This window comes from Doryrhamphus excisus, linkage group LG4, assembly GCF_037039965.1.
Source record: "Doryrhamphus excisus strain RoL-2023G ecotype Guam linkage group LG4, RoL_Dexc_Guam_v1.1, whole genome shotgun sequence".
Classification (NCBI taxonomy): domain Eukaryota; kingdom Metazoa; phylum Chordata; class Actinopteri; order Syngnathiformes; family Syngnathidae; genus Doryrhamphus; species Doryrhamphus excisus.
The window spans coordinates 11,772,137-11,796,520 of NC_136360.1; the positions used below are offsets into that span (position 1 = coordinate 11,772,137).

At 45.8% G+C, this 24,384-nt stretch overlaps 4 protein-coding genes across 6 annotated transcripts; 1 reads left to right on the plus strand and 3 right to left on the minus strand.

Moving 5' to 3' along the window:
• Positions 1 to 1,186: 1,186 nt before the first annotated feature.
• On the minus strand, positions 1,187 to 3,662 carry LOC131129187 (alpha-2-HS-glycoprotein-like). The gene is made up of 7 exons (XM_058072430.2): positions 3,410 to 3,662; positions 2,952 to 3,062; positions 2,267 to 2,351; positions 1,883 to 2,052; positions 1,680 to 1,796; positions 1,528 to 1,605; positions 1,187 to 1,448 (listed from the first exon to the last, which is right to left on the minus strand). The coding sequence occupies exons 1-7, from the start codon at positions 3,605 to 3,607 to the stop codon at positions 1,272 to 1,274; spliced, it is 936 nt and encodes a 311-aa protein (XP_057928413.2). The 5' UTR covers positions 3,608 to 3,662; the 3' UTR covers positions 1,187 to 1,271.
• A 543-nt stretch (positions 3,663 to 4,205) lies between these two features.
• LOC131129622 (spindle assembly abnormal protein 6 homolog) lies at positions 4,206 to 11,102 on the plus strand. 3 transcript variants are annotated; one of them, XM_058073354.2, is made up of 17 exons: positions 4,269 to 4,341; positions 5,555 to 5,615; positions 6,142 to 6,243; positions 6,645 to 6,724; positions 6,808 to 6,912; positions 7,026 to 7,194; positions 7,298 to 7,375; positions 7,532 to 7,651; positions 7,731 to 7,856; positions 8,182 to 8,376; positions 8,441 to 8,530; positions 9,704 to 9,883; positions 10,185 to 10,266; positions 10,489 to 10,589; positions 10,661 to 10,740; positions 10,822 to 10,913; positions 10,998 to 11,102. In XM_058073354.2, the coding sequence occupies exons 3-17, from the start codon at positions 6,205 to 6,207 to the stop codon at positions 11,051 to 11,053; spliced, it is 1,593 nt and encodes a 530-aa protein (XP_057929337.2). In that variant the 5' UTR covers positions 4,269 to 4,341; positions 5,555 to 5,615; positions 6,142 to 6,204; the 3' UTR covers positions 11,054 to 11,102. The 3 variants fall into 3 exon arrangements, with proteins under 3 accessions (XP_057929335.2, XP_057929336.2, XP_057929337.2); XM_058073352.2 differs by lacking the exon at positions 6,142 to 6,243 and having other exon boundaries at positions 4,206 to 4,341; XM_058073353.2 differs by lacking the exon at positions 6,142 to 6,243 and having other exon boundaries at positions 4,206 to 4,341; positions 10,825 to 10,913.
• A 997-nt stretch (positions 11,103 to 12,099) lies between these two features.
• LOC131130078 (leucine-rich repeat-containing protein 24-like) lies at positions 12,100 to 17,844 on the minus strand. Its single transcript, XM_058074202.2, has 8 exons — positions 17,449 to 17,844; positions 15,262 to 15,440; positions 15,048 to 15,134; positions 14,765 to 14,956; positions 14,522 to 14,690; positions 14,152 to 14,414; positions 13,446 to 14,006; positions 12,100 to 13,346 (listed from the first exon to the last, which is right to left on the minus strand). Exons 1-8 carry the CDS (start codon positions 17,531 to 17,533, stop codon positions 12,948 to 12,950), a joined length of 1,935 nt encoding a protein of 644 aa, XP_057930185.2. The 5' UTR covers positions 17,534 to 17,844; the 3' UTR covers positions 12,100 to 12,947.
• Positions 17,845 to 18,146: 302 nt separating this feature from the next.
• On the minus strand, positions 18,147 to 24,299 carry lonp1 (lon peptidase 1, mitochondrial). The gene is made up of 21 exons (XM_058073887.2): positions 23,733 to 24,299; positions 23,352 to 23,440; positions 23,154 to 23,273; positions 22,917 to 23,082; positions 22,741 to 22,854; positions 22,617 to 22,678; positions 22,412 to 22,541; positions 22,082 to 22,165; positions 21,937 to 22,005; positions 21,707 to 21,858; positions 21,478 to 21,616; positions 21,223 to 21,401; positions 21,066 to 21,153; positions 20,818 to 20,940; positions 20,627 to 20,743; positions 20,387 to 20,527; positions 19,812 to 19,977; positions 19,657 to 19,743; positions 19,343 to 19,470; positions 19,083 to 19,247; positions 18,147 to 19,001 (listed from the first exon to the last, which is right to left on the minus strand). Exons 1-21 carry the CDS (start codon positions 24,243 to 24,245, stop codon positions 18,846 to 18,848), a joined length of 2,988 nt encoding a protein of 995 aa, XP_057929870.2. The 5' UTR covers positions 24,246 to 24,299; the 3' UTR covers positions 18,147 to 18,845.
• Between the last annotated feature and the right edge of the window lie 85 nt (positions 24,300 to 24,384).

The following is a 24,384-nucleotide window of genomic DNA, read 5'->3' on the forward strand; positions in this document are numbered from 1 at the left end:
AGGACTCATTAGGGACGGGAAATGTTCATTCATTCATTTTCTGCCGCTTATCCTCACGAGGGTCGCAGGGGCTGAGCCTATCCCAGCTGTCTTAGACTTGTTCATTCTTTTTTTTAGTGTGTCCCTATAATGGGGGGAATTAGTATTTCATCCTGACTTGGTCGTCACTGATGCTGACCTGGAAATGTACCCACTTAAAAAAATATGACGTCCAGAATTTAGCTTGATACTGCATTGAGCAAATACGTACATCTACTGATGCCAGTGATATTCCTGGAATCATTTGGGTGTTTCAGGTTTTTCAGCATCATAACATTAGTTGTGTGGATCCTTTTAATGTTTACCTGTTATCGTACTGTGGCTTCAGGAAAGATAGCAAACAGTGAGGGAGACAGTGGACACCCTGGCCAAGTTCCTCTTTACAGGGTGAATTCTGGAGAGATCTGATTATTCCGCCAAACAAAGACCCTCAGGGTGCTGTACATCCATCATCCATCCATCCATCCATTTTCTAAACAACTTATCGTCATTATGGTGACGGAAGTATAGGGTGCTGTACTGTGTTTTGATGAAAAACATTGTTCTCTCTCTCTCATAGTGTTTTAAGAAATCTGGGTCTAATGATAGAATAATGATGAATAGGTGTGCTTTTAGTTTGGTTAGTAAAAAAATCAGTAATGGTGATAGGATGTATGTAAATGTTTGATATTTATGATAAGATTGAGCTACTTGTTAAAAAGTAGTCAATCTAAGTGAGAAATATGTATATTCCATGTGTTTTTGGGTGATAAGAACGGCAAGCATCACAGAGAACAAAATTATTCATGTAATTATTCCATTACTTATTTGAAAACCCTCCAAATATGTAAACAAATTGGGGTTTAGCTTTATGGTGGCATATGTATTTCATGATATTGAGGCTGAGGGCTGAGCTTGTGACTTTCAATTCTATACCAAATGCTAGGATGCTAAGCAATCACAACTCTTGACTGTGGTGCTTGGCGGAGGTTTTTTGCTCTCCAAGGGGTTGTCACGTTTTTAATGTTGTTAGTAACAGATTTTGACCAGCAACAGTACAACAAACGTTTGACCTCTGTGCTTGCCTACCAGGCAAGATGGGCTAGATATCCTGTAAAATCAATAGTGTTCTTGATCTGACAGAACATTTACACAGATGCTCCATGTATTCACAACTTTGTAGGAAGATTTATTTATTTTATTCTTTTGTTGACTCAACGCGTGTGTAAGACAACACCAGCCGGTGGCAGTATTCAGTGATGGACGTGCTCTTGGTGTGGCAGCTGTACGGCAAGAGGGAAGGGACAAATCTCATGGAGCGCCGGTTCCCTGTTGGTCACCTGAGTCATGCAGGCGGTTGCTTCATGAGTATGGTGGAAGGAAGCCCCACACACCGGTTCTTTCTCGCCAGGCCCGAGGGGGGCAGAATTCTATGGAGGAAACGGCAACGAGTTGAAGGGCTTTGTGTGGATATATTTAAAAAGAATCATTTTTTGAGTGTGGACTTACTTTGGCTGGGTATAATTCACACTCAGGTGATGTAACTCCGTTCATGGTGGAATAAGATGTGCTGCACATGGCGTGTTGCTGGAAGATAGGTTCAGAGAACATTCCATCAAAATTCATCATTACTAATAACCTTGGCATCTGCGAGCACTCACAGCTCTGTCAGGGCAGAGAGGCGTGCAGGCCTCCGGGGCGATCCTGGAGTTCTTCGGACAGTTTGTCTCAACCAAAACAAATTTGGGGTATTTCACCATGCCGAGGGATGGGATGTACTGTGATAGGAAGGAAGCACACATTATAAGGACAGCATCTCGCTGCAATAAGTGCACACAAACGGGGGGAAAAATAAGGTCATCACCGCGAGTAGTACACGTCCCACTTCCAGCAGGGCAAAGTAATGCTGGTTGTTGGACTCCTGGTTGTATTTCTGCACAGCCTGCGCGACTACATTCACCACTTCAGGGTCGCTAAGAGACATCATCGAGGGGCAGTCAGGACATGTCATGACCATCTCCGCGTTGGACATAGCTGCACACATGATTTTATTCATTATTTCTTTAAAGTACATACTAGTACATATCAATTCTGTAACATTTTTTGAAGTGGGGATGCCATGTAGTGTACAAGTGGATACATTTGCACACTGTCAGAGACAGACATGGACAAACAAAGCTCATCAAGCATCAAGGCTATATTTTGTACAACACACTATTGTGGAAAGAAAATAGGAAAAGTACATCACCTAGTTGAGTGGTGCACTGATGGCGGGTGACTGTGGCCACGCCACCCTGCACGCTCAACATGCTGGTGCAGGAGGCGGAGGCGCCCTGTAGCAAGACACAAATAGGTAAAAAAAGGGTAAGAGTTTAAGACGACGATATTTTAACATTAGTTTTAAGAGCTACAATTACAAAATATAGGACTGGACAAACACTGTTTCATTTAACTGTCTCACAAAACAGTTCCTATAGAACTTCTTAGAGTGCTGTACCAGATGTAGTGATTTTACGAGTAATACTGAAAGTCATATACAGCCATCTTGTTTTGATCTGACAAATCTTAAGTAAGTTTGATGAAATGTAGAATCGTTGAACTCCGATGAAAAGAAGCACCTGCCGAGTGACGGTGGGAACACCTAAGCAGGTAGGACAGGTAGGAAGGTTTATAGTGTGCATAAAGCACTTCATGTGCAGCTCCAATCTTGCCTCTTGCACTGCCACTTCCATATTACGTGCATTATCGTTCACAGTAGCGATGCCATAGTTCACTCCTGGATGACCTGTTCCTGAAATATATTGTCATGTTTTGATCTTGCGAGATGTTGTGACACCCTGACTGTCAACCTGTCAATCAAAATGATTAAGTATCTGTGTGATGACCTACATTTGTATAAAGCGTTTTTATAACAAACAAAGTTGAACATTTACCCGTTCACCCAGTTCCCACATCTCGCAGTCCTCAGCAGGTTTAGGGTTGGTGAAGTGACAACTGGTCTCGAAGAGCATCAGTTGCAAATCAATGTTGCACCCTTCGCCCACCTGAACAAAATGATAAAGTCAACATTCATTTGTTTGCTTTACAAATGGCTTTGCTTCAAAGTGTCAAAAACCTGTTGTCCAGACCTCCACCTAAGCAGGTTTGGTGACTGAACAAAACCATTAAGACCTGAGCGAAATGTGATGGACAGGAATAACATGTAGGCTTTAAAGCACCTGTGTAATGGCTGAGGGGACCTCTAGCTTCTAGCAACAACAAAGTTAAAACAACAGCGAGTATGACCCTGATCCAAAATTTGAAGGACACACAGATGAACCCCAGATGGGAAGCTGGGGTTGCAGCAAGTGAGATACAGGTGAGACTGTACCATTCTATGTTGTTTCCAAACCTTTTCATATTTAGACCCTTGCGTCTCTCCAAGCTTGAACTTGTAGCCGTGATGGTGATGCTCATTGATGTGACGCACGGCGAGGTTCGCCGCCGCATCAACGCTGGCCTCCTCGCATGTGACCGCCTTCAAAAGTGGTGTTGCATGGCTGGGTATTAAAGCACATGCCAGCAGAGGCACGAGTAGGTGATCCCACATGATGAGTGGAGAGGAGAGGAGATGACTGGACCGAGTAGAACTTCACTGACCGGCCGCGGATCTTATATGGACTTGAGTGAGGAGGCGGGGCCTGGTTGCAAGAGACGAGATAAGGACAGACAAACAGAGACTTTAAACAGCTTGTTTGTCTTCATGCACAGGCACGCCCCTTTCCTACCTTTTCCTGTCAGCAATCACATGAGAGGTCAAAGACCCTGGAAGCTGTCTGCAGTCAAGCATGATGGTGGGATGGTCATGGAATGAGATTGCATGAGCGCTGCCAGCTGTGGGGAGTACAGTTCATTTAGGAAAACATGAATGCCAACATTTACTATGACATACCGAAGCATAGTATGATGCCCTCCCTTTGTAAACTGGGCCACAGAGCAGTATTCCAACATGATAAGGACCCCACACATATCTCCAAGATGATCTTGGATATGTCATTGTTGGAGATGAAGTGCCCTTCGCCACCAAAGTTGTGTTTTTGGACGGGAATCGTTAATCAATATCATACTACACACACAGCACCGTAGCCAAATTTCACCCACACTCCTTACCAGCAGATGACGGTATAGCGCAGTGAAAGCATGTTTGCCACCGACACCGGAAGAAGAAAAAACCCTCATAGACGAAGAACAGTTTCGGTGGCGGTTTAAATGAAAGGTCGAAATGGAGAAAATGTTCAGTAAAGTTGTCCAAGTCAACGTCAGATGCAGAGATTGTCAGGAAAGGTAGGACTGCTGACATTAAACACTGTATTCGCCGTAATGTGACATGTTTATTAGGCGGGCAGAGACAAGAAAAGACGGGACTTTTGAGAACATTTGCCTGATCAATGAAATAGAATAGAAGCAATGATGTAGAAGACATGATGGTTTTGTTTTTTTGTTTTTTATAGATGAATGTCTTTAAATGTATGCTGCAAAACCTAGCTCCCTAATCTTTGAATTCACCGTCAAGGGCGAAAATCTAACAATTTGACCAAGAGTAGCAATCTCGAAACCTAATCAACACATTCATTACAACATTCATTCATTCATTTTCTACCGCTTTTCCTCACGAGGGTCGCGGGGGGTGCTGGAGCCTATCCCAGCTGTCTTTAGGCGTGAGGCTGGGTACACCCTGGACTGGTCGCCAGCCAATCACAGGGCACATACTATAGACAAACAACCATTCACACTCACATTCAGACCGATGGACAATTTGGAGTCACTAATTAACCTAACATGTTTTTGGAATGTGGGAGGAAAACCAGAGTACCCGGAGAAAACCCACGCATGCACGGGGAGAACATGCAAACTCCACACAGAATTGAACCCTGGTCTCCTAGCTGTGAGGTCTGCGTGCTAACCACTAGACCGCCGTGCCGCCCTCATTACAACATAATGAGGACAAATCACAGTGAACGTGTCCAAAGTGTGATAATTTAGTGTGAGCATTGTTAACTAGCACTGCCTACGTGTTCTTGGGCAGGGAATTGGCCAGTGATGCACTGTGCACAGGTTACTGGAATCCCCTTCCACATCACTGGTGGAGATGCTGGATGTTAGACACTATGCGGTCCTCCTCCTCCTGTTGGAGGTGTGCTTGGAGTTGTTGTCATGTTGGAATACTCCCATGCAGGGGAATCACGCACTGCTTCAGAATGTTAGAGTTCATGTTGGAATTGATGTTTCCCCTCAATGAACCACAGCTTCCTTGGTGGTGACCGCACTCATGTGGCCCTAGACGATGACACTGCCACCACCATGCTTGACTGTAGGCAACACATGTTGATGGTTGTGTGTCTAGACAAGCTCTACACTGATTACTCAAAAGGGTAATTTTGCTAGTATTGTCACTCGAAGTTATATTCTCATAAAATGGTTGCTGAAATATGTGGGTTGTACTCACATTTGTGAGATACTGTATTCATCATCTCATTATTCTTCTTCCGTTACACAGAAAAGCACATATTCGCATTGCTGTTGAGCTTCAATCAAGCAAAAGTGCAGTTCACAAACCGGTGAGTGTGAAACTTGGTAGAAAAACATAGTATGTATTGTTATTATCAATCAGAATGTGCTCTATGGCATTGCTACTGTGAATGATAATATACGTAATATAGCAATGACAGAGCGCAAGACAGGATTTGCTTTAGGCGCACAATACACCTTGCAATCCAACCTGCGTTTGGTGTTACCAACGTCACTCACTCACAGCGTGTATGCTTTTTTTCCATCCGATTTCAACATCTGCTGTGGTGTTAATGTCCAAGCAGAGGTTCTACATTTAATCAAACATACTTACAAAGGGTCCCTGACATGATTCATCAACTTAAATATGCTATATATTGTTTGCGATTATGTTCTGCATATGACATTTATAGTTCAGGACGCCGGCCATAACGAACTAGCTCTTTCATTCCTGAAAATTCATTCCTGAAAGTGACGCCATCAGAGTACTATTGTTCAGGTAAACAAACATGGCGGTGTACAAGACCAAGGATGTTTACAGTGATTATAGCGAAGATTTGAGTGATGTGTCAATAGTTTTTGAGGAGGAAGAAGCATATGGAGATGAAATCAAGAACTTGCAGAACATGAACTTAAGACATGGGGATGAAGATATATTCACCTCCAAAACACAGAATGGTAAGTGTAAATGACTCTAGAGTTGTTGCTTCTGAACAACCGTAAAGGGTTTTTTATAGGCTGTTTTATTGTATATATGTGGCCGCATGTCTAGGATGAATATTCGCCACTGTTGCCGTCCCATGTATAATGATTTGTAGCCTTTTTTCTATCGTGGAATAGTGTTTAGAAGATGTTATGTAAACAAGACATGACTTGCTCTCTTGTGCCAACTTGGTCGTAGTGGTCATTGCCTTGTTTTTTTTCCTGTGTCCCGGTAGAATAGCATCCTATATGGAATCAAATTATGGCACAGATTGAGTAAATATCTCAAACAATGCACTAAAATGCACTAAAAGCTTGTCTGAAATACTAATAGCATACTATACCACACTTTGTCACTCACTCACTTTGTCCATCAGGATCTTCTGGTGAGATTAACCGATGATCTGGATCCGTCTTTTCTCTTCAACCTCACTATTTCAGAGGAGGATTATCAAAGGTTTGTGTCAGAAGGCCTGTAAAGGGTTTCTGCCATCCATGGACGTCATTTTAAACTTTTTTTTCTTCCTTCCGTATGTGCAGTTTGAAAGTGCAGCAGGGCCTACTCATTGATTTTTCATCATTCCCCGAAAAGCTGATTGAGCTTCTTGGTCTGTGTCAGTCTGAGCAGCATTCCAACCATCCAAGGTAGCAATACGGAATGCTCTTTTTTTCTCATGTGAATTTTGGAGGTATCTTTCTCATAAAAATACACGGCACACACATTGAACACCAGAAAATGTTATGTTTTGGGGTTGCAGGTTTCAGCTGCTCCTGTCATGTGACTCTCCCTTACTCGAAGGTCTCGCCCACTTCAGTGTGGTGGAGACAAATTCCTTTAGAAACCTGAACCACCTATCTCTGAGGCTTACTCAGGGCTCTGACAAACACATCAAGGACTATCTGGCAGAGTGTCTGTCTTCTCTCAAGGTCAGTGCTTTCATTTCGCAAGTCACAGTTGGTGCAGTCGACGGCATACACTCTAACAATAAAGGCGCAGCTGATATCAAGGGTTGGCACAACTCTGTTTCAGGCGGAAAAACAAGCCGTGGAGGTGAAACTTCACAAAACTGAAGAGGATCTGTCCAGGCAGCTGAATTATGCAAAGCAGGTGATTTTATGGCGTTTATTTTATTTAAATGCAGTAAAATTTGGTATAGTTACAAACATTTATTAATTAAGATTGATGTATAAAAAAAAACTGATTAAACTCATTTACTGTAAATATTTGAGAGCCTTAGTATTTCATTGACATCTCATCTGCCAGACTTTGTCAGAGAAGACCAAAGAGTTGGACAAACTGCGATCGGAATGGACTCTTCAAACCAGCTCGTTGTCCAGCCGTCATTCAAACGAGCTGCAGGTCGAGAGGGAGAAGGTGTCGGAAGTAAGACTCCTTCCTCCTCGCAGAACACCTTGCAGTTAATTTTGAGGATGCGAGTGATGAGACAAGCCACCTCCCGCAGTTAGAGAGCCGACTGCAGCAGGAGACTCAGAAGCTTCGCCACGACCTGGAGAGCGCTCACGTGGAGAGTAGCCAGCACCTTCAGACCATCAGAGACCTCAAGGCCAAGCTGGCGGGGGCGGAGGAGGTATTTGAAGCATTGTTCACTTGTCGGACTAAAATATTCTTCTCTTCTTTGTGGTGGCTGGAACTTATTAACTATGCAGAACAGCACAGACCTCAGAGTATGCTGTCCTTTGTCCTTCAAAGTGATGTAGGAAAAGCTTGTGAAGCAAGCGTGCACTGAAATCTAAGCAGTACTGCAAGGCCTACAAAAAAAAGAAGGAATTGCCATGCAAGATTGCACATCAATATTGTGTGTTTTTAGTGAAATTATTGTTATTGTCTATTTGTACAACATTTGACATTTGAAAAACCATTAGGTTACAAATGTTGACATGTGTTGTCGGCAGGAATGCCAGCGCTCTAAGCAGCAGGTCGGTTCTCTGAGGAGGGAGAATAACTCTCTCGACGCAGCCCTCCACGAGAAGGAGCGTCTGACCAACCAGCTCCAGATGAGGGTGGCTGTGCTGGAGCAGGAAGTCAAGGACAAGGATCAGCTGATGAGCCGCACCAGGGAGGTGCTGGAGGCCACTCAGCAGCAGAAGGTGAGCGCTTGCACACAGCAGTATCAATAAATCACCAATAATAATATTTCCTTTTCTGGTCCAGGAATCAGTGAAAGAAAAGGCAGAAACAAAAGAACATGAGGTCAGAAAACTTGAGGCAGAGGTCAAGTTTTTGTCTGGTGATGTGAAAAAGGTTTGTGATGATGTATTACTGTATTCTTTAATACCGTGTACTGTATTGTACATACCCATGGGGACATACGTATTTTTATAACAAGTCAAATGTGATAAGAATCATGTATGATAAGCAGTATAGAATATGGATGGATAGTTTATGCATATTTGGCTATGTCTCAATTGGCGCACTTCTATGGCTTCTAGGCTTTACATTCAAACTGAGAAGTGTGGCAAAATGCAGTGCACTGTCAATACATGGATGTTGCACTCAATTCACCCCAAATAGTGAGTACACAGTGATGTTCCACCCTCAGTCATTGTCATCTTGGCTACATAGCAGAAGAGGAGGGAATTAAAAAGGAGAGCAGGAGCAAATGAGAAATATTGCCCTCTGAAACCAAGCACACGGTGTAGATAGTGTACGTATTGACGTAAGTTTCCATTTGAGAGAGGTGCGCTGTCGGTACTTGTGTTTTGAACTCTTTTGGTGTTTTCCTGACTACACTTTGGGAACACAAGATCAGAACAGATTGCTGACACCCACAACTTGAACTCAAAACAGGCAGGAGGTACAGAATTACAAATGCAGTTACAAATGCAGCTTGTAGCAAGCCAAGCTAACTGGCTCACTGTTAGTCAACGCTGTTGCCTAGCAACATTGCTAAACAAAAAGCAAAATTGTACTATTCCGGGTCCAAAATCAGAAACAGGGTCATTCTGGCTGACGGATAAGGTGGATTTGACATTTCAAGCACCTAAAAGAATCTGGGTTCAACATCACGTGTACTTCTAGATGACAAACAATTATTCTTTCAAGCTTTGAGGGAGGATATGACAGTTGAAGGAAATCCATGATGAAATCATAAACCTTAAGGAGGAAAATGGAGCCCTGTGCAAGGATACCAAAGCACTATGAGATGATATCAAGGTACTACAAGATGAAAAAAACTTTTTAAGGGCTCCTTTGTATGGAAGAATTAGTGCATGTTGAATGCAATAAGTGAACCAATGTAACAGCAATTGATGTGAGAGGGTAGGACTTTTTACTCCTTTTCAAACATGTGGAATTGTAACATGAAGCATTTCAATGTAAACCGTATCCACATTGGAAATAAATTAAAACCATAACCATAAATGTCAGTGATGATGACTGCAGCATGCTGACATGGACTTGTGCTCCTATTCTCAGGCCGTTGAGATCATCAAGAAGTTTCAGGGTGAGTTGCGAGCTTGTTCCGACAAGAACAAAGCCCAGAACATGGCGCTGGCGGCCCACGAGAAGGCCGTCCAGGAGACCTCAGCCAAACTTGAGCGTGCTCAGGAGGACATCCATAAGACTCAGGAACAGCTCTCCGACAAGGACCAGCAAGTGTGTGCTCGCATGTCTCTGCTTCCTGACATTCGTCGCTCGTGTCTGTTTCTGTGTCTTACGTCGTGCATGCCCTTATGTAGTCTTTGGAGTGCATAAGTGTGTTCACACTGAGGGTGGGGGAGAGTTGCCAAATAATTTATGGGGTGATCCAAATGTTGGCGATAATGTTCCAACAAGTGTATGCAATTCACTATTAAAAAAGAGAGAAAAAGCCACCAGGAGGCTGGACTATCAAAAACTTGCGCAAGTGGACTGAAGGAAGTATTCCGTTTGAGACTCAGCCTGTATTTGTTGGCAGGTGGAGAAGCTGACACAGCAGCTGGAGGCCAGCCTGAAGAAGCTCAACGATACCAAAGACTTATTACAAACCAACGAGAACGGTGAGGACGTTTGTCCATCCAGTCCTTTTATTAGTCCCGTCCACAGCACTATGACCACTCACTTTACATTTAGCCTTACTTCTAAAGAAGTAGTGTAAATGCTTCTTGTGACCTGCTTCACAGGTGCACCCACTGAAGTTGCGTTTGTTCTTCATCTGGTGTCATTCACATGCCCATATGTTTAGTAGTTTAATATGTTGTGTCCATGTGCTGTTTTGTCAGTCATCAATTGGCTGAACAAGCAGCTCAATGAGAAGGAGCTTTCTAAGAACCTTCCACAAGCTTTGGAGAGCACGTCTGCGTTGTCCTCCACTGGATTTCGGGTAAGAGCGCCGCCGTCTTTCTAACATGAGCTACACACACACGCTCCTAATTGGTCACAATTGTTTTCCAGACGCACTTTTATCCACAGGCTGCCAAAGCGACGGCATCTCCTGTGGTGGCTCCTGACCTCACTCCAGTTCCCAAACACACGTGAGTTGTGGCGTTTTCCTGCTCCCGTCTCAAGTCTACAATGAATACAAATGAATACAGGTTGTGCTCTTTTGACACCAGCAGCGGATCTGCTGGTCTGGACCCCAAATACTTTGGGAAGCAAGACAGTATTCCTGTCTACGGCCTTCCCGCGAGTCTCCTGCTTCCCAGAGGTGAGGTCACGTTCACATGAGTACTCCCAAATCTTCTTGATGTTTCGAGGCGTCATTCCTGACAGGTGATTTCTTCCTTCTCAGAGATCCCACCTTCACAGAGCAAAGTGCCCGTGCCCTCAGCCTATTTTACTAATTAAACACATCTTACTCGCACAATTCTTTATCATATTAAAAGTTGTAAATATATGTATGTATATATGTTTTTATATTGGACACACGTCTGCACCAGGGTTAAAGCGTCTTTACATCTCATTGTTCATAGTGACAATAAAATGCATTCTATTCTATTCTACTTTGGATTGTGTTGATTTGCATGTTGCAGGACCACAGTGGCTTCTTGCTTGTTGGATTGAACTGCACTTTTTTTCGCAATTTTGTCAATCAGCCACTGAAAACCCATCTTTCTCTTTTCTGTGCGTTCTAAAAATATAAAAACAGGTAAAAACAGACTGCTCTGAATGCATGTGATAAAATGCATCTATTCCGCCTATTAAGCCTTCTGAAAAATACTCAAAAAAGTGCCAACAACGCTCCATTTACATTGATGGGATCTGCACATAACCCACGCTACAGCAGCATTGTCATTATTATTAACATTGTTTTGCTCAAGAACTACATTACTGGTGTACACCATACTAGACAACTACTGTAGCTTCACATTTGCTCACAATACCTCAGGCCGCTATCTAGCACTACATATTGGAGCTTCTGCTGTGTTTTTATTTTTCAGTTTAGAAAAGTTATTGCTAGGTGTAGGCATTCATTTCTACAGCATGTTGCTAAGCGCCCAGGAATGATGTTTCGGAAATGCTTAAAATGAACACAAAAAAAGCAAATTCTGTAAATATTTCATATTATCATGAATGTACCGGTTACCGTATACAAAAACTCGTTGGAAGGTTGTGGGAAAAAAAATACAGGACAAGCTTGCAAAAGGTTCTACAAAATATCAAAAGACCGATCCATCTAATGGGATAATAATTATACTATGATCCAGAATATGACAATAAACATGCAAATAATGCCACTATATATAGCCGAGTGTAATGTGTAATGTGTGTATTGTGTAATGTTTTGTAGCTGGAAGAGGAGGCAAAAGCGCTCTTTCGATGGTAAAGGTGAGAATAACAGTGACCACAGCCTAAATGACCTTTAACCCTGCTTTTTTTGGACATTCAACCCCTTTTGCTGCCACATATTGACCAGTATGTTCATGGACCTTTTGAACTTGTGGAAGCAAACAGTGGTGGGCTGAGGAGACATTTTGTCAAGGTTTGGACTTGGACCACAAGGCTGAAAGATAAACAGTGACTCGTCATGATTAATGATACTCTAGCCCAGCATCTAATCTTCCACAAAATGGTAGCCTGTATATGTTAGGACTTGTGGTTTTGAGTGTGAAATGGAGTCAAAAAGCAAAGGGTCTTCTGTCGTTTGTTTATTGGTAACCTCACAGTGACTGTGGATGCAAACAAACTTTCACTGCTGGCTCTTGTAGAATGCTAGTGTTTTAGAGTAAGAAATGTTGGCATCATTGAAGACAGATAAACCCCTTTAAAACTGCCCCCACCCCACTTAGAATGACAAAAAAAACATCCAGGTATCAACAAGACGTGAAGCACATGAGGGCTGCTACATGCTAGCGACTTTAAAATGTCTCTTCTCTTCTGGCGGCATTGTTAGCTGTACTCTTTTTGTCAAGTAGTTCAACACGCACGTGCGTCATGGTCAGAGAGAAGACAAAATCAAGCGTGTGACGTTGACTGCCACTGTCTTTACATAGTCCTCTTCACTTTAAAAGTATAGTCAAGACACTGGAGGGACGTGCACTACAAAAAGGGAATCCACTCATGAAGAAAGCGAAAGGACGAGAGGCCAAAGAAACAATAATTTCTATACAAGAACATCATCATGGTCAGGGGTTATGATAAAAGTGGGCATCATTTTGGCATGTAAGGTCACAGTGTCAAGGGGTCAGATTTCAGCTGGTCAATTGCAGTTCTCATTGTGACCACCAGGTGTGCTATAGCCTCAGCAGTGGATCTCATAGGCAATCTGCGAGTCCACAAACAAGCCTGTGTGGTTCACAAACATCCCCTCTCCTTCCGAGGTCACCACTGGCTCCGCCTCCCCACCTTCCCCTGCCATTCTCCTCATGGTCCGAATGTCTCCGTCCACTTGCACCTGCTTATTGAGGGCGGGGCTCGCTGGTTGGCCCGCCCCCGAGGAGGCCGTGTGGCTGCTGGTGTCGGAGGGGGCGGGGCAGCCCAGGCTGGTGGTGGAGACGGCGGTGGGTGGGGCTGGGGGTAGCACAGGCTTGGCCCGATTCAGGACGTACATCTCGTGGCCTCGCTCGTCGCGGTATTCTTCAAGCTGGGCGAACGTGGTCGGGCCGTCTGAGTAGTCATTGACGTACAGGATGCTCTCCTCCTGCCGGACACATGTTGCATGGTTTGACAGCAGTACTGTAAGCAGCCACCAGGTGGCAATGATATGTGATGTTTGTTATTAACTCACACAGGTACACACCTGGTCAGCCCCATCCGCTTCCTTGTCTCCTTGCTGATGACGGCTGTAGATCATGGCCACAAGCAGCAGAGCAGTCAGAGCCAGCAGCGAGATGCCCGCTGCGATGGCCGTCTGTGTGGCGGCGCCTAGAGCGCCAAAGGCCATGCTGCCCAGAGCGTAGAGTGGCTCTCGGCTCACATCAGAACCTGAAGCGGGGCCGGGGCTCCTCAGGCGGGGCCAGGCTGGCGAGTGGGGAGGGGTCACCTGCGACCAGGTGGCCCAGATGGAGGAAGACGAGGAGGAGTTGATGGCGAGCTGGAAGGTGACCCGGGCCACACCCCCTGCATTCCATGCCTCGCACTCGTAGAAGCCGGCGTGAGCCACAGTGACGTTGCTGAGGAACAGCATACCGCTGCCCGTGTCGGGGTCAAAGTGCTCACCATCATTTTTCTGCAGACTCACTCGACCTGCCTCGGAAGGCTCCTCAACTCTGCCTCCACCTCTGGCTCCACCTCCCAGCTCCTGCACCAGTCCTCTGGGAGATGGCGCCACCTTGCCCTGGGAGGCCTTCCTCCATGTGACCTGCAGGTATTTGCCATGTTGGTTACTGTACATACAGTAGTGGGTGCACTAGCGCTACTTAATAGTAATAACTGATCCTGAAGCATACAGATGTCAGTTACCACATGCCACAATGAAGACTTCCTGTGGCAGGAAGTGAGATTACCTGAGGTCGTGGGTAGCCGGAGGCATGACAAGACACCCGTAGGCTCTCACCCAGACGCACAGCCAGCCTCCTGGGTTCCAGCTGCACCAGCGGAGGGATGCAGACGAGGCTGTTAAGTGGAACTTCCACCAGGCTCAGATGGGACAGACGAGGCGGTTCGGAGCACGCCATACGCCGCTCGGCCGAACTGAGTAACCGCTGGCCCTCTTCGTCAATCCAGCTCCTCAACCAGTGGAGGGCACAGTCGCAGCGCCATGGGTTGTCTGGACAGCATACATCCATTTTGGACGCGGAGCATGGAAAAAAGAGAAGCTTTGTGAGGGAATCCAAGTGGTGAACAAAGAAACTGCGCCAAGACCTGATGCATCACCTGTGATCCGGAGCACCTGCAGACTAACCAGCGGTCGCAGTGTGGCCGGCCCAATGGTGTGAAGATGGTTCCTGCTCAGGTCCAACAGAGCCAGCGAGGTCAGACCGACCAGCGCCTGGTCAGCCAGAACCTCAATGCTGTTGTGCTGCAAGTGGAGCTCCTGCAGGCGCTGCAGAAATACCACAGGACCTTCTATGTTGTTCTGAAGTCATAAAACTGAGATCAAATAAGGGTTGGTCTGACCTGCAAGCCACGGAAAGTGTAGTCTAACAGCCGTGTGATGTCATTTCCTGCCAGGTAAAGAATGCGCAGGTGTTCCAGTCCCTGGAACATGTCAGCCGTTACCAAGTGGATTCTGTTTCCATTGAGGGCCAGCTCCAACAGCTTAGCCTGGTTCTGGAAAGAGCCGGGCTCTACAGCAGAGATGGTGTTGTTCTGGAAAGGATAGGTGTTAGCTTGTCAGTTTGCAAACAAAGATTCCAAAAATGTGCAACGACACAAAGTATGTGTGCGTGTGTGTGTTCACCTGCAGGTAGAGGTAGTGCAGGTGTCTGAGCAGAGCCAGGTCCTGACGGCGGATCTGACTGATCACATTATCCTGCAGGAAGACCGTCTACAAGGAGACAAATAGCAGCCACTTCATTAGGTCCATACTCTGACAGCTTGATCATTACATCATTAAATGTTGGTGCACTTGGAAGAACTTATTGTCCACCCCATACAGGGTACACTTAACGCACCTGTGTGGGCGGGGGCACGTGTTTGGGGACGCTCTGCAGGCCCGTGGAGCCGCACTCCACCGTCAGGCTGTAGCAGCGGCAGCTCGCCGGGCAAGAGGCGTAGGCAGCGGCGGCCTGGGGGAGGAGCCAGAAGAGTAGCATGGGCAGGAGGGGCGGTGCCATGGCAACAGCAGATGAGGCTGAGAAGTAAGCAAACATTTCGAATAGTTTTGTCACACATGCTCATTGACTGTCAGAATTTAGAGGCTGCGTATGAGTACATCACATCTAAATACCATATGTATACATACATATACTGTACATACAGGAAGTGGCAGCATGTGTACGCCTGCCAATCACAGAACTGACAGTGGGACGTGACACACATTGTGGACTTCAAAGTACAACTGCTTCTCGATGGCTGACTTGGACAGATACAGTACAGTTAACAAATTAGTAAATTATATATTAGTATTTTGTGAACAAAATATCTCTATATTGCTGCTAATACATACACAAATACATTTGATTATGATGATAATATCCCAGTATTAAAGCGATGACATGAAATACGAAGTCAAAATTCATACTGCATCATTTCGTAAACAATTGATGGGCTTGAAGAGAAAGTGGATGCCTTAAAGAAGCAAAATGATGAAAGGGGTGGCATTACAAAGCAATTGATTTGCAGAATTGATTATTTTGTAAAGTCTGTGCCCATGCACAATATGATTGTGACTGGGTTCCCCATTACACACAGGTCAGCAGGTGGCCAAATTTCTACTCTCAAGGGGATTTCAGCAACATCGATACATTCATTCCAATGCTTAGCAGAAATAACGACACCACACCTGACATCGTCATAAATTTCACCAACAAACAAAAAAGGCAGAGAAGCGAGCGAAAAGGAACCAACGTCTGACCAAATGCATCACTAACAATGCAAAGAAAGCACACGGCTTACTAAAGCAGAGGGAAATTCAAGATACTTGGAGGACCGATTGCAAACTCTACACCGACTTGACAGACCAGAGGTTAACCCAAAGTACTTGTTGTCAAAGAGGACAAATATTGAAGATACATTATCTCGGTGGTGCACTCTTTTTCCTGACTTCAGTGAAAAATACTGGCTAACGTGGCTAACGTCACTCCTTCTCCATGCATAAAGGGGCTTTATTATGCTCATTTTTCGGCCCTTTGTATCGAGTTGTGGACTCCTATAGAGCAGCTACACATAATAACCAGCACAGAAAGCTTTCTACTTCTTCCAGAATCTGCACCGATTCCAGCTGTATTTCTTCGGATTTCGTGCTTCCTGCTAAAATGTGGGCTCTATCTGACTGCTGTTGGATAGACGTGCTGGGGTGGAGTCTGGAATCGAGTGCTCGTATCAGGGTGCCAGTATTGGAGGTTTTAGATACAGGTTGATATAATGTGTATAAATGTACCTTTAAAAACACACAATTGCACAAAGACTTGATGCAACTTGAAAACATCAACAGACCCCTCTACAATAACATTGTAGATATGCCAAATATGACAATATTTAATTATTACATAATTACCACATTACAAAATATTTTCTTAGTAAATAATTTAGTGCTCCACCCTTGGCCATCTCTGTGTGGAGTTTGCATGTTCTCCCTGTGCATGCGTGGGTTTTCTCCGGGTACTCCGTTTTTCTCCCACATTCCAAAAACATGCTAGGTTAATTGGCGGCTCCAAATTGTCCATAGTTATGAATGTGAGTGTGAATGGTTGTTTGTCTATATTTGCCTTGTGATTGGCTGGCGACCAGTCCAGGGTGTACCCCGCCTCTCGCCTGAAGACAGCTGGGATAGGCACCAGCACCCCCCGCGACCCTCGTGAGGAAAAAGCGGTAGAAAATGAATGAATGAATGAATAATTTAGTGCTTTATACCAGGAAATTACGTATGAATTGTGCAAATCAGATACAATTTTAATCATTTTTTTTGTGCACATGTAACAACGTGATGTTTGTTAATGTCATCTGTTAAGCCATACCGTAGCACCTACCATTGACCATCATGACAATAAAAATCATGAAACATAATGTGTATAATGAAACAGTTGCTCTACTAGTCATCACTCACTCTCTCTCACATACACACACACACACACACACTAAGCCTCCATCAGGTGAAACACACAGTGGATCCCATCATTGTTGTGTTGTTATTGTGTTACCTGATGATGATGATGATGGAGGACGCTGATGAGGGATGATGAGGCGCCGTCTTCCCATGCCGAGCCCGCTGGAACCTCTGCTCATTTTCAACAGCCGACGTTTATTGTGGATGCGGAGGATGAAGCATCGCTGGATGTTGCCCACGCTGCGCACAGCCCCGCGGGCCCGTGGCGTAGTCGGAGCGGAGGATGGATGATGTCGGAGGAAGATGGAGGAGGATGAAGAATGGATGGATGGAGCGTCAGATGGCGGCTGGCAGGAAAGGCTACTGTCCTCCTACGCTGATCTGACGCGCCTTGTTTAACCACTCAGTCTGAATCTATGTAGAACATGCAGGTGATTTTTCACACCTTCTTCCCCCTCTGCTGTTCAGCGACAACTTCCTCACGCTGTTCACTTCCGCCTACATTGTTTCCACAATAAAAGCTCAAAGGCGACATCTCGAATTTAAGGAAATTAAAGTCTCAAAAGCCTTGCTAAAATTCGTTTTAAGTCATCAACAATCAATATCACTTCAGCAATAACGCATTGTGCTAAATTTAGCCATATATCTAAATTATTACTGATATATTTAATCTAATTGAGTTTCAGTCAAACTGCATACTCCTGTATTTATATACTTACCTATATTCATTAGCATTGACAATGCTTAATTTTCTTATTACAGTTTTTATTAGGTTTTTTTCTAAACACTGAACAGAACAGAACTTTATAAATTAGTATTGGTATTGTTATAATTGTTTTAATAATTGCATACAATATTATTACCTGATTGTTAGTTATTCTTTGTTTTCCTTGGACTTTACACAAGCTAAGTGAGGATCTTGCCATTGACTTCCCATTAGATGGTGTATTTAATAGTGATGCAGGTTGGTCCTGATGCTGGGGTCACCACTGTGTGCTTCCATGGTAACATCCTCCATTCTATGAATGAGGTAAGATTTCAATTTGAAAGTCGGAACATACGGTATGCTTTATCAAAAACGTAGTCCCTGCAATTTTCCAGTGAGCTCCCACAAAGCATTGCAGTCATATTCAAAGGCAATCACTGTTCTGTGTAAACCTGCTCATAGAATAGATAGTGACATTTTCAGCATAAATCCATTTATTTTAACATATACTGTCATTAATATAAAAGAATATTAATCTATGAAAGAGTCTGTTCACAGCAGTGGACCATGGGAGCTGTGGCTGACCAGGATGTCTGGCAGCAAAGTGGCTGCCAGTGACATCACTTCCTGTTCTCGTCACAACTTATTGACTGGTCCCAGGTCAGCGAGAGGGTGTCACCTCTGACCGCGATGTTCCTGTGGAAGTCTGCCAATGCAGTCAGAAGCTACGGCCTGGACTTTTCACTCTACAGCCCCAGGAGACGCCGTACGTCCTGCTGTGGGTATTAGGACTGACTGTGTGAGAAGACCACAGGGTAGATATGGTGGTAGTGGTCCACAAAGTGGACCTCCAGGCCCTCAGTGATGTAGTCCGGCAGGTCTGAGAAGTCCTTTCTATTCTCTGCGGGCAGGATGATACATGTCACTCCAGCACGACGGGCCTGGCAGGAACAGGGAAAGGACACTTAATGGACTTAATGCTTTTAATGAGAAAAAAGCAAATATCTAATGGTGTCACTGACAGCGATGGTTTTCTCCTTGATTCCTCCCACAGGGAGGATTTTCCCAGTCAGCGACACCTCCCCTGTCATGGCTACATTTGGACGCACGGGCCGGCCAGTTGCCAAGGACAACAGTGCTGTGACGATGGTGCAGCCAGCGCTCGGGCCATCCTTGGGTGTAGCGCCCTGAGAGGCAATGGGAAACGACAGACTTCCTGCCTAACTTTATTGTCCTTGGATGCAAGATAGAAGCATAGTTTTGTTTGTTTATTGTGTGTCACCTCAGGAACATGCAGGTGTAGATGAGAGTTGACCAGGAAGTCGTTGTCGGGATCTTGTTGCATTAGGAATGCTCTGGCGAAGGTGGATGCGATTTTGGCGCTTTCCTTCATGACATCACCTAACTGACCTGCAAAGGAGATAAGAGGGAGGGACAAATATTCATAAGACCACAATTTCCTCTTAATGGCAATGCTTTCTTCATTCTTCCATTTCCTTCATTGGTCAATTATGAAAGTGTGTGAAATGTTACTGTGGAGGAGTACTGGAGCCGGTGTTTGGGTCTGCCCAGAGTTGATTGTTGTTCACAACTCACCCGTGACTTCCAGCGACCCCTCCCCTTTGGCATCCCCTTTTCCAGTAGGACGACGCAGTGAAGTCTCGATAAACAGTGTTGACCCTCCTGCATAGAGAAGACCTTTTAGTGTACGGCCATGTGCGTGCGTGTGCGTTCATGTGCACGCGACTCACCCATGGCCGTCCACGCCAGGCCCATGACCACACCTGGCGGCGTGACGTCATACATCCTGTCCACGGTGAAGAGAGGTTTACCCACGTAGTCCTGCAAGTTGTCGGGGGAAACGGTGACCGCATTCTGCTGTCCGCTCACAATGGAGAATGCCACCTTGCGGAAAACCTGATGGTAACAAATGGCATGATGAACACCGGTTGCTGACAGAGAACAGTACTTTTTCACTTCTGATCCTGGTACCTGAATTTGGATATCAGCCGATATCGATACAATTCCGACTACAGGAAACTATGATATTGTATGTTTTGTGTTTGTGTTGTGTTAAGAGTTTGTGATGTCTGACTGTTAGTGCATGTGTGGCTACAGCTACGTTTGCTGACAACATTAAAACATTGATGTGGCTCATGAATTGGCAATCTCCGATAATTAATGATGAATTATGCTATATCGGAACAAGATATCAATACTGGATCAAATCAGCCCAATTCTGAATTGTATCTTCAACTTCTGGACTTCAGACCCCCCTCTGACAATACCCCACCAAAAATTATGTAAACTTAGAACATCTGCTGACCTTTTCCACTTGCTTCTGCAGGTTTCTGACTCCAGACTCTCTGCAATACTGTCTGATGAGCAGACTGAGTGCTTCAGATGAGATGGAAGCCTTCTCCTCGCTGAGGCCGCACAGCGAGCGCAGCTGAGGGACCAGGTAGCGCTGAAGCACACATTTGACGTTTTCATCATGTTTGAATGACTCAGTCATGTCGAGGCAGCGTGTGTCCATCTGTGAAGTTTGGTACTGTACTCGTGCTACCTGAGCGATGGCCAGTTTCTCCTGCGCCACGTATCCTGATACATTAATCATCTCCATGCGGTCTCGGAGTGGCTCCGGTATGGTGTCGGTCACGTTGGCCGTGCAGATAAACAGAACCTTCATGGGTCAGAGCGGGTGTTAGTAAGGTGACAGCACAATAGAGATGCTTCAAGACATGTGCACACTCCTACCTTGGAAAGGTCTACAGGAACATCCAGGTAGTGGTCCAGGAAATTGGCATTCTGCTCCGGGTCTAGAAGTTCCAACAGAGCTGATGACGGATCTCCTTGATATCCTCGGCCTATCTTATCCACCTAGTAACAATGCAAATGTCACTTTGTCTCCATGGTAACAGCATCATCACACAATAACCTCGTTTGGACTTTAACCAAGTGATGCTGACAAATGAGGAGATCGAATCAAGATTAAGAGGGCTGACCTCATCTATCAGAACCAGAGGGTTCTCTGTCTTGGTTTTCTTGAGGCACTGGATAATTTTCCCGGGCATGGCACCAACATACGTTCTCCTAAACACACACACACACACACGTTAGAGCACACACGGCATGCAACATCATCCCAAACAAGAAGCCTACCTGTGTCCTTTAATCTCAGCCACATCCGTCATCCCACCCACACTGAATCTGAAGTACTCTCTATTGAGGGCTCGCGCAATGGAGCGAGCGATGGAGGTCTTGCCCACCCCGGGGGGACCGTAGAAGCACAAGATCTTGCCCTGGGTGGAGCCTCGCAGCTGACTGACAGCTATGAACTCCTGTACAAACAGCCTTTAGTGTGACTGACAGTACTTTTCTGACATTTGTATGTGTTTGTGAAGTTTGTGTGCTAACCAGTATGCGCTTCTTAACATCATCCATCCCATAATGATCTTCCTCTAGAACCTCCTTGGCTCTATCCAGTGCCAGGTTCTCCTCACTGTTGGTGCCCCAGGGCATGCTGGTCAGCCAGTCTAGGTAGTTGCGAGTGACGCTGAACCACACACACACACACACACAATGATGACACATATCCCTGAGGTGAGTGCACATGCTGTCCAATGTCAAGATAAAGGAGACCAACTTGAACTCAGAGGAGTGGTTGTCCAGCAGGGACAGCTTGTTGAGTTCTTCATTGATGACGTCCATTATGTGCTGAGGGACTGTCCTGTCTTTGAGTCTCTCTCTGAACTTTTCCTCAATGGCCTCCTTGTCCTCCTTCTCCAGACCCAACTCCTGCACATGCACACACATGCCAATTAAATGAGGGTAGTCTTTCACGAGTCAATGTGTTCCATTGATTTACTTTCTCACCTTCTTGATGATCTTGAGTTGCTCTTGCAGCAGGTACTTCCTGTGCGTCTGCTTGATTTTCTCCTCCACCTGTGAGGGCCAACAAGGACATAAGTTCAAGAGGAGAAAATAGCAGAGGCAGCATCAAGCAAAGATGTGCGCTGACCTCCCGGCCCAGACGCTGCTGCAGCTTGCTGAGCTCAAACTCCTTCTTGAGCAGTGACAGAGCCTTGTAGAGACGTTTGGGGATCTGCAGAGACAATCGCTAGGTCACTAGACTACTATTAATATCTTGGACCGGGACTTGATGACTTCTGAGATATAAACGAGTTGACAATATTCGAGGGACCAACTTAAGCAGGTTCCACTGTACTTGTTGATTGAGCTTGCGTCTGTAGTTTAGAATAATAACCATGTCAAATGAAGTGTCCATCAAAAGTGAACATCATCGTCTTTGATACAGATCTTTCCACTTGATGATGGTAGTTGCACTCACACTGGTCTCCTCCAGGACGTCCTGCAGCTCATGTGACTCTGCCCCCGTCAGAGCAGCCCCCATGTCGCTCAGGTAGATGGGGTTGTCGACCACACGCTGGCCAGCTTGCATCATCTGAAGCACAGACTCCCTGGCACACACACAGGTAAGTTCACATGCTTTCTAGTGGGTGGGGACAGGAGTCGTGAGGTCAGGAGGGACAGACCTGTAGAGTGGGTTGAGAGCAATGATGTCCCGGATGGTCTTGACGATCTCAGCTGTCAAGGCCTGCAAAGAAGCACATGATCAGCTCCCATACGGAGGAGCGCTTGTGCATCAGGTGAATCTACCTTGACTTCCTCTGTGACGGTGAAGTGCTCGTGCTGGACGTTGTCCACTTCCACCATCAGGATGTTGGAGGAGGGAAGAGGCTCAAGTTCTGGTACCAGGTCCGCTTCTGCAATCTGATCACAAGCCACAATCTAACTACCACAAAAATAAACAAAGGCTGATGATGGACACTTACTTTGTCCTCCATCTGTTCACCGAGCGTCCCCGCTTGGTCCCGCCGGCTACGTTTGGCTTTGCGTCTCACCATAGGTTTGGGTTGTGGCTCAGACGCAGACTCAGACAGCGTGGAGGGCACAGCTGCTTCCTCAGGCTCCACCTCCAGGCGCCTCGTGATCCGGACCCTGATGGATGCAAACCGGGCAGGTTACGACAGGGTGCTCCGCTAGAGGTGGGAAACTTTTGCTGTCTTTACCTGCGGTGTCCCATGACGATCATCCTCAGCTTGTCTCCCAGGTCCTGCATCTCATGGATCTGAACAAAGGTCCCTGTGGCGTAAACGGCGTCCAGCGACTCCACCACGTCTGACTCGTTTCTGCAACACACAGAAACCTAAACGGGTCAGCACCATCTATTCAGGAGGGAGGCGGGAGCGGCGAGGACCGTAACGTACGTGTCATCTTTCTTGAGGAAGACCCCAGCGTAGGGCTGCGCCAGGCGGACTTTCCTCCTCAGCAGCTCCACCAGCTCTTTGTTTTTTACCTTAACAGGCAGACATTTTTTTTTAATAAAAGGAAGCAACACTTGACACTATGAACACGCAACTCGCACCTGTGTCCCAAGTGAATGTTAGCCCGTATGTTCACACATGAATTTATTTTTTTTCTTGGTGACAGGTAACAAAAGTGTTTATTTTTTTTTTTTAAACAGAGCTGACAGTTTTGAATTAACAATCCCTGCTAGCACTGACGGCCAGGCTAACAAACTAGCTAACAAACATTGCATCACGTCGCCTACTGTCCTTGAAACATTACATCATCCTCCTCATCCTCACCTCTATGATTTTGATGAAGCGAGGGAAGACCGGGTTTCTGCTCACGGCGATCAGCGGCACATTGGGGAACACCTCTGGCACCATCATCGGGGTCAGAGCCGTCATCTGCGGTCCAGCGTACGCTGCTCCGTCGTCACCGCCGGACTCCTCTCCACCAGAACCGCCGCTTTCCCCGCCATCCTCCCCGGAAAAGCCCGCACCGCTGGCCCTGTTCCCGAAAGCTCGGTCCTGGACGGTAAAGGCGTGGCAGGTCGATGTGAGGAGACCCGAATGATGACTGCTGACCCGCATCCAACGACGAGGCGCAGCTGTCCTCCAGCAGCCTGCTGCCATATTGGACGTTTGAGAGGTCCCGCTATTGTTGTACAGCCGAACCGAGAGCCTTCCTTGCCTCGGTGTGTCGGTTCGGCTAAAGCCGAACCTGAACACCCCGGGCGGGTTAAGTTTGACAACGTGGGTTGAATGTTTATGGAGTAGTCCTGCAACTCCGATCATCTTCGTGTAAGCCGCCATGTTTATCTGGAGCTTTCTACCAGCGCGTGAGGAGCTTACTTCCGTCTCAGTTTGATGACGTTGGTGTTGACATATTGCGTCATATGAAGTGTCTCGCCGCATAATTATAGGTTTTGTTGTTATGCAGTAATGTAGTGTT

Bases quoted from the DNA above. Each gene is read 5' to 3' on its own strand.
- LOC131129187 (XM_058072430.2), bottom strand. From the start codon at position 3,607: ATGTGGGATCACCTACTCGTGCCTCTGCTGGCATGTGCTTTAATACCC. The intron at 3,063-3,409 runs GTTTGGAAACAA...CATTTTGTTCAG, and splicing joins AAGGGTCTAAATATGAAAAG to GTGGGCGAAGGGTGCAACAT. The intron at 2,053-2,266 runs GTGATGTACTTT...TCATGTGTGCAG, and splicing joins TCAGTGCACCACTCAACTAG to CTATGTCCAACGCGGAGATG.
- LOC131129622 (XM_058073352.2), top strand. From the start codon at position 4,280: ATGGAGAAAATGTTCAGTAAAGTTGTCCAAGTCAACGTCAGATGCAGA. The intron at 7,652-7,730 runs GTAAGACTCCTT...CACCTCCCGCAG, and splicing joins AGAGGGAGAAGGTGTCGGAA to TTAGAGAGCCGACTGCAGCA. The intron at 10,914-10,997 runs GTGAGGTCACGT...CTTCCTTCTCAG, and splicing joins GAGTCTCCTGCTTCCCAGAG to AGATCCCACCTTCACAGAGC.
- LOC131130078 (XM_058074202.2), bottom strand. From the start codon at position 17,533: ATGAGCAGAGGTTCCAGCGGGCTCGGCATGGGAAGACGGCGCCTCATC. The intron at 14,957-15,047 runs GTGAACACACAC...TATCCTTTCCAG, and splicing joins TGCACTACCTCTACCTGCAG to AACAACACCATCTCTGCTGT. The intron at 14,415-14,521 runs GTGATGCATCAG...TATGCTGTCCAG, and splicing joins GCAGGTGCTCCGGATCACAG to ACAACCCATGGCGCTGCGAC.
- lonp1 (XM_058073887.2), bottom strand. From the start codon at position 24,245: ATGGCGGCTTACACGAAGATGATCGGAGTTGCAGGACTACTCCATAAA. The intron at 23,441-23,732 runs GTGAGGATGAGG...CTGCCTGTTAAG, and splicing joins GCTTCATCAAAATCATAGAG to GTAAAAAACAAAGAGCTGGT. The intron at 21,402-21,477 runs GTTAGCACACAA...CTGTTTGTACAG, and splicing joins ATGTTAAGAAGCGCATACTG to GAGTTCATAGCTGTCAGTCA.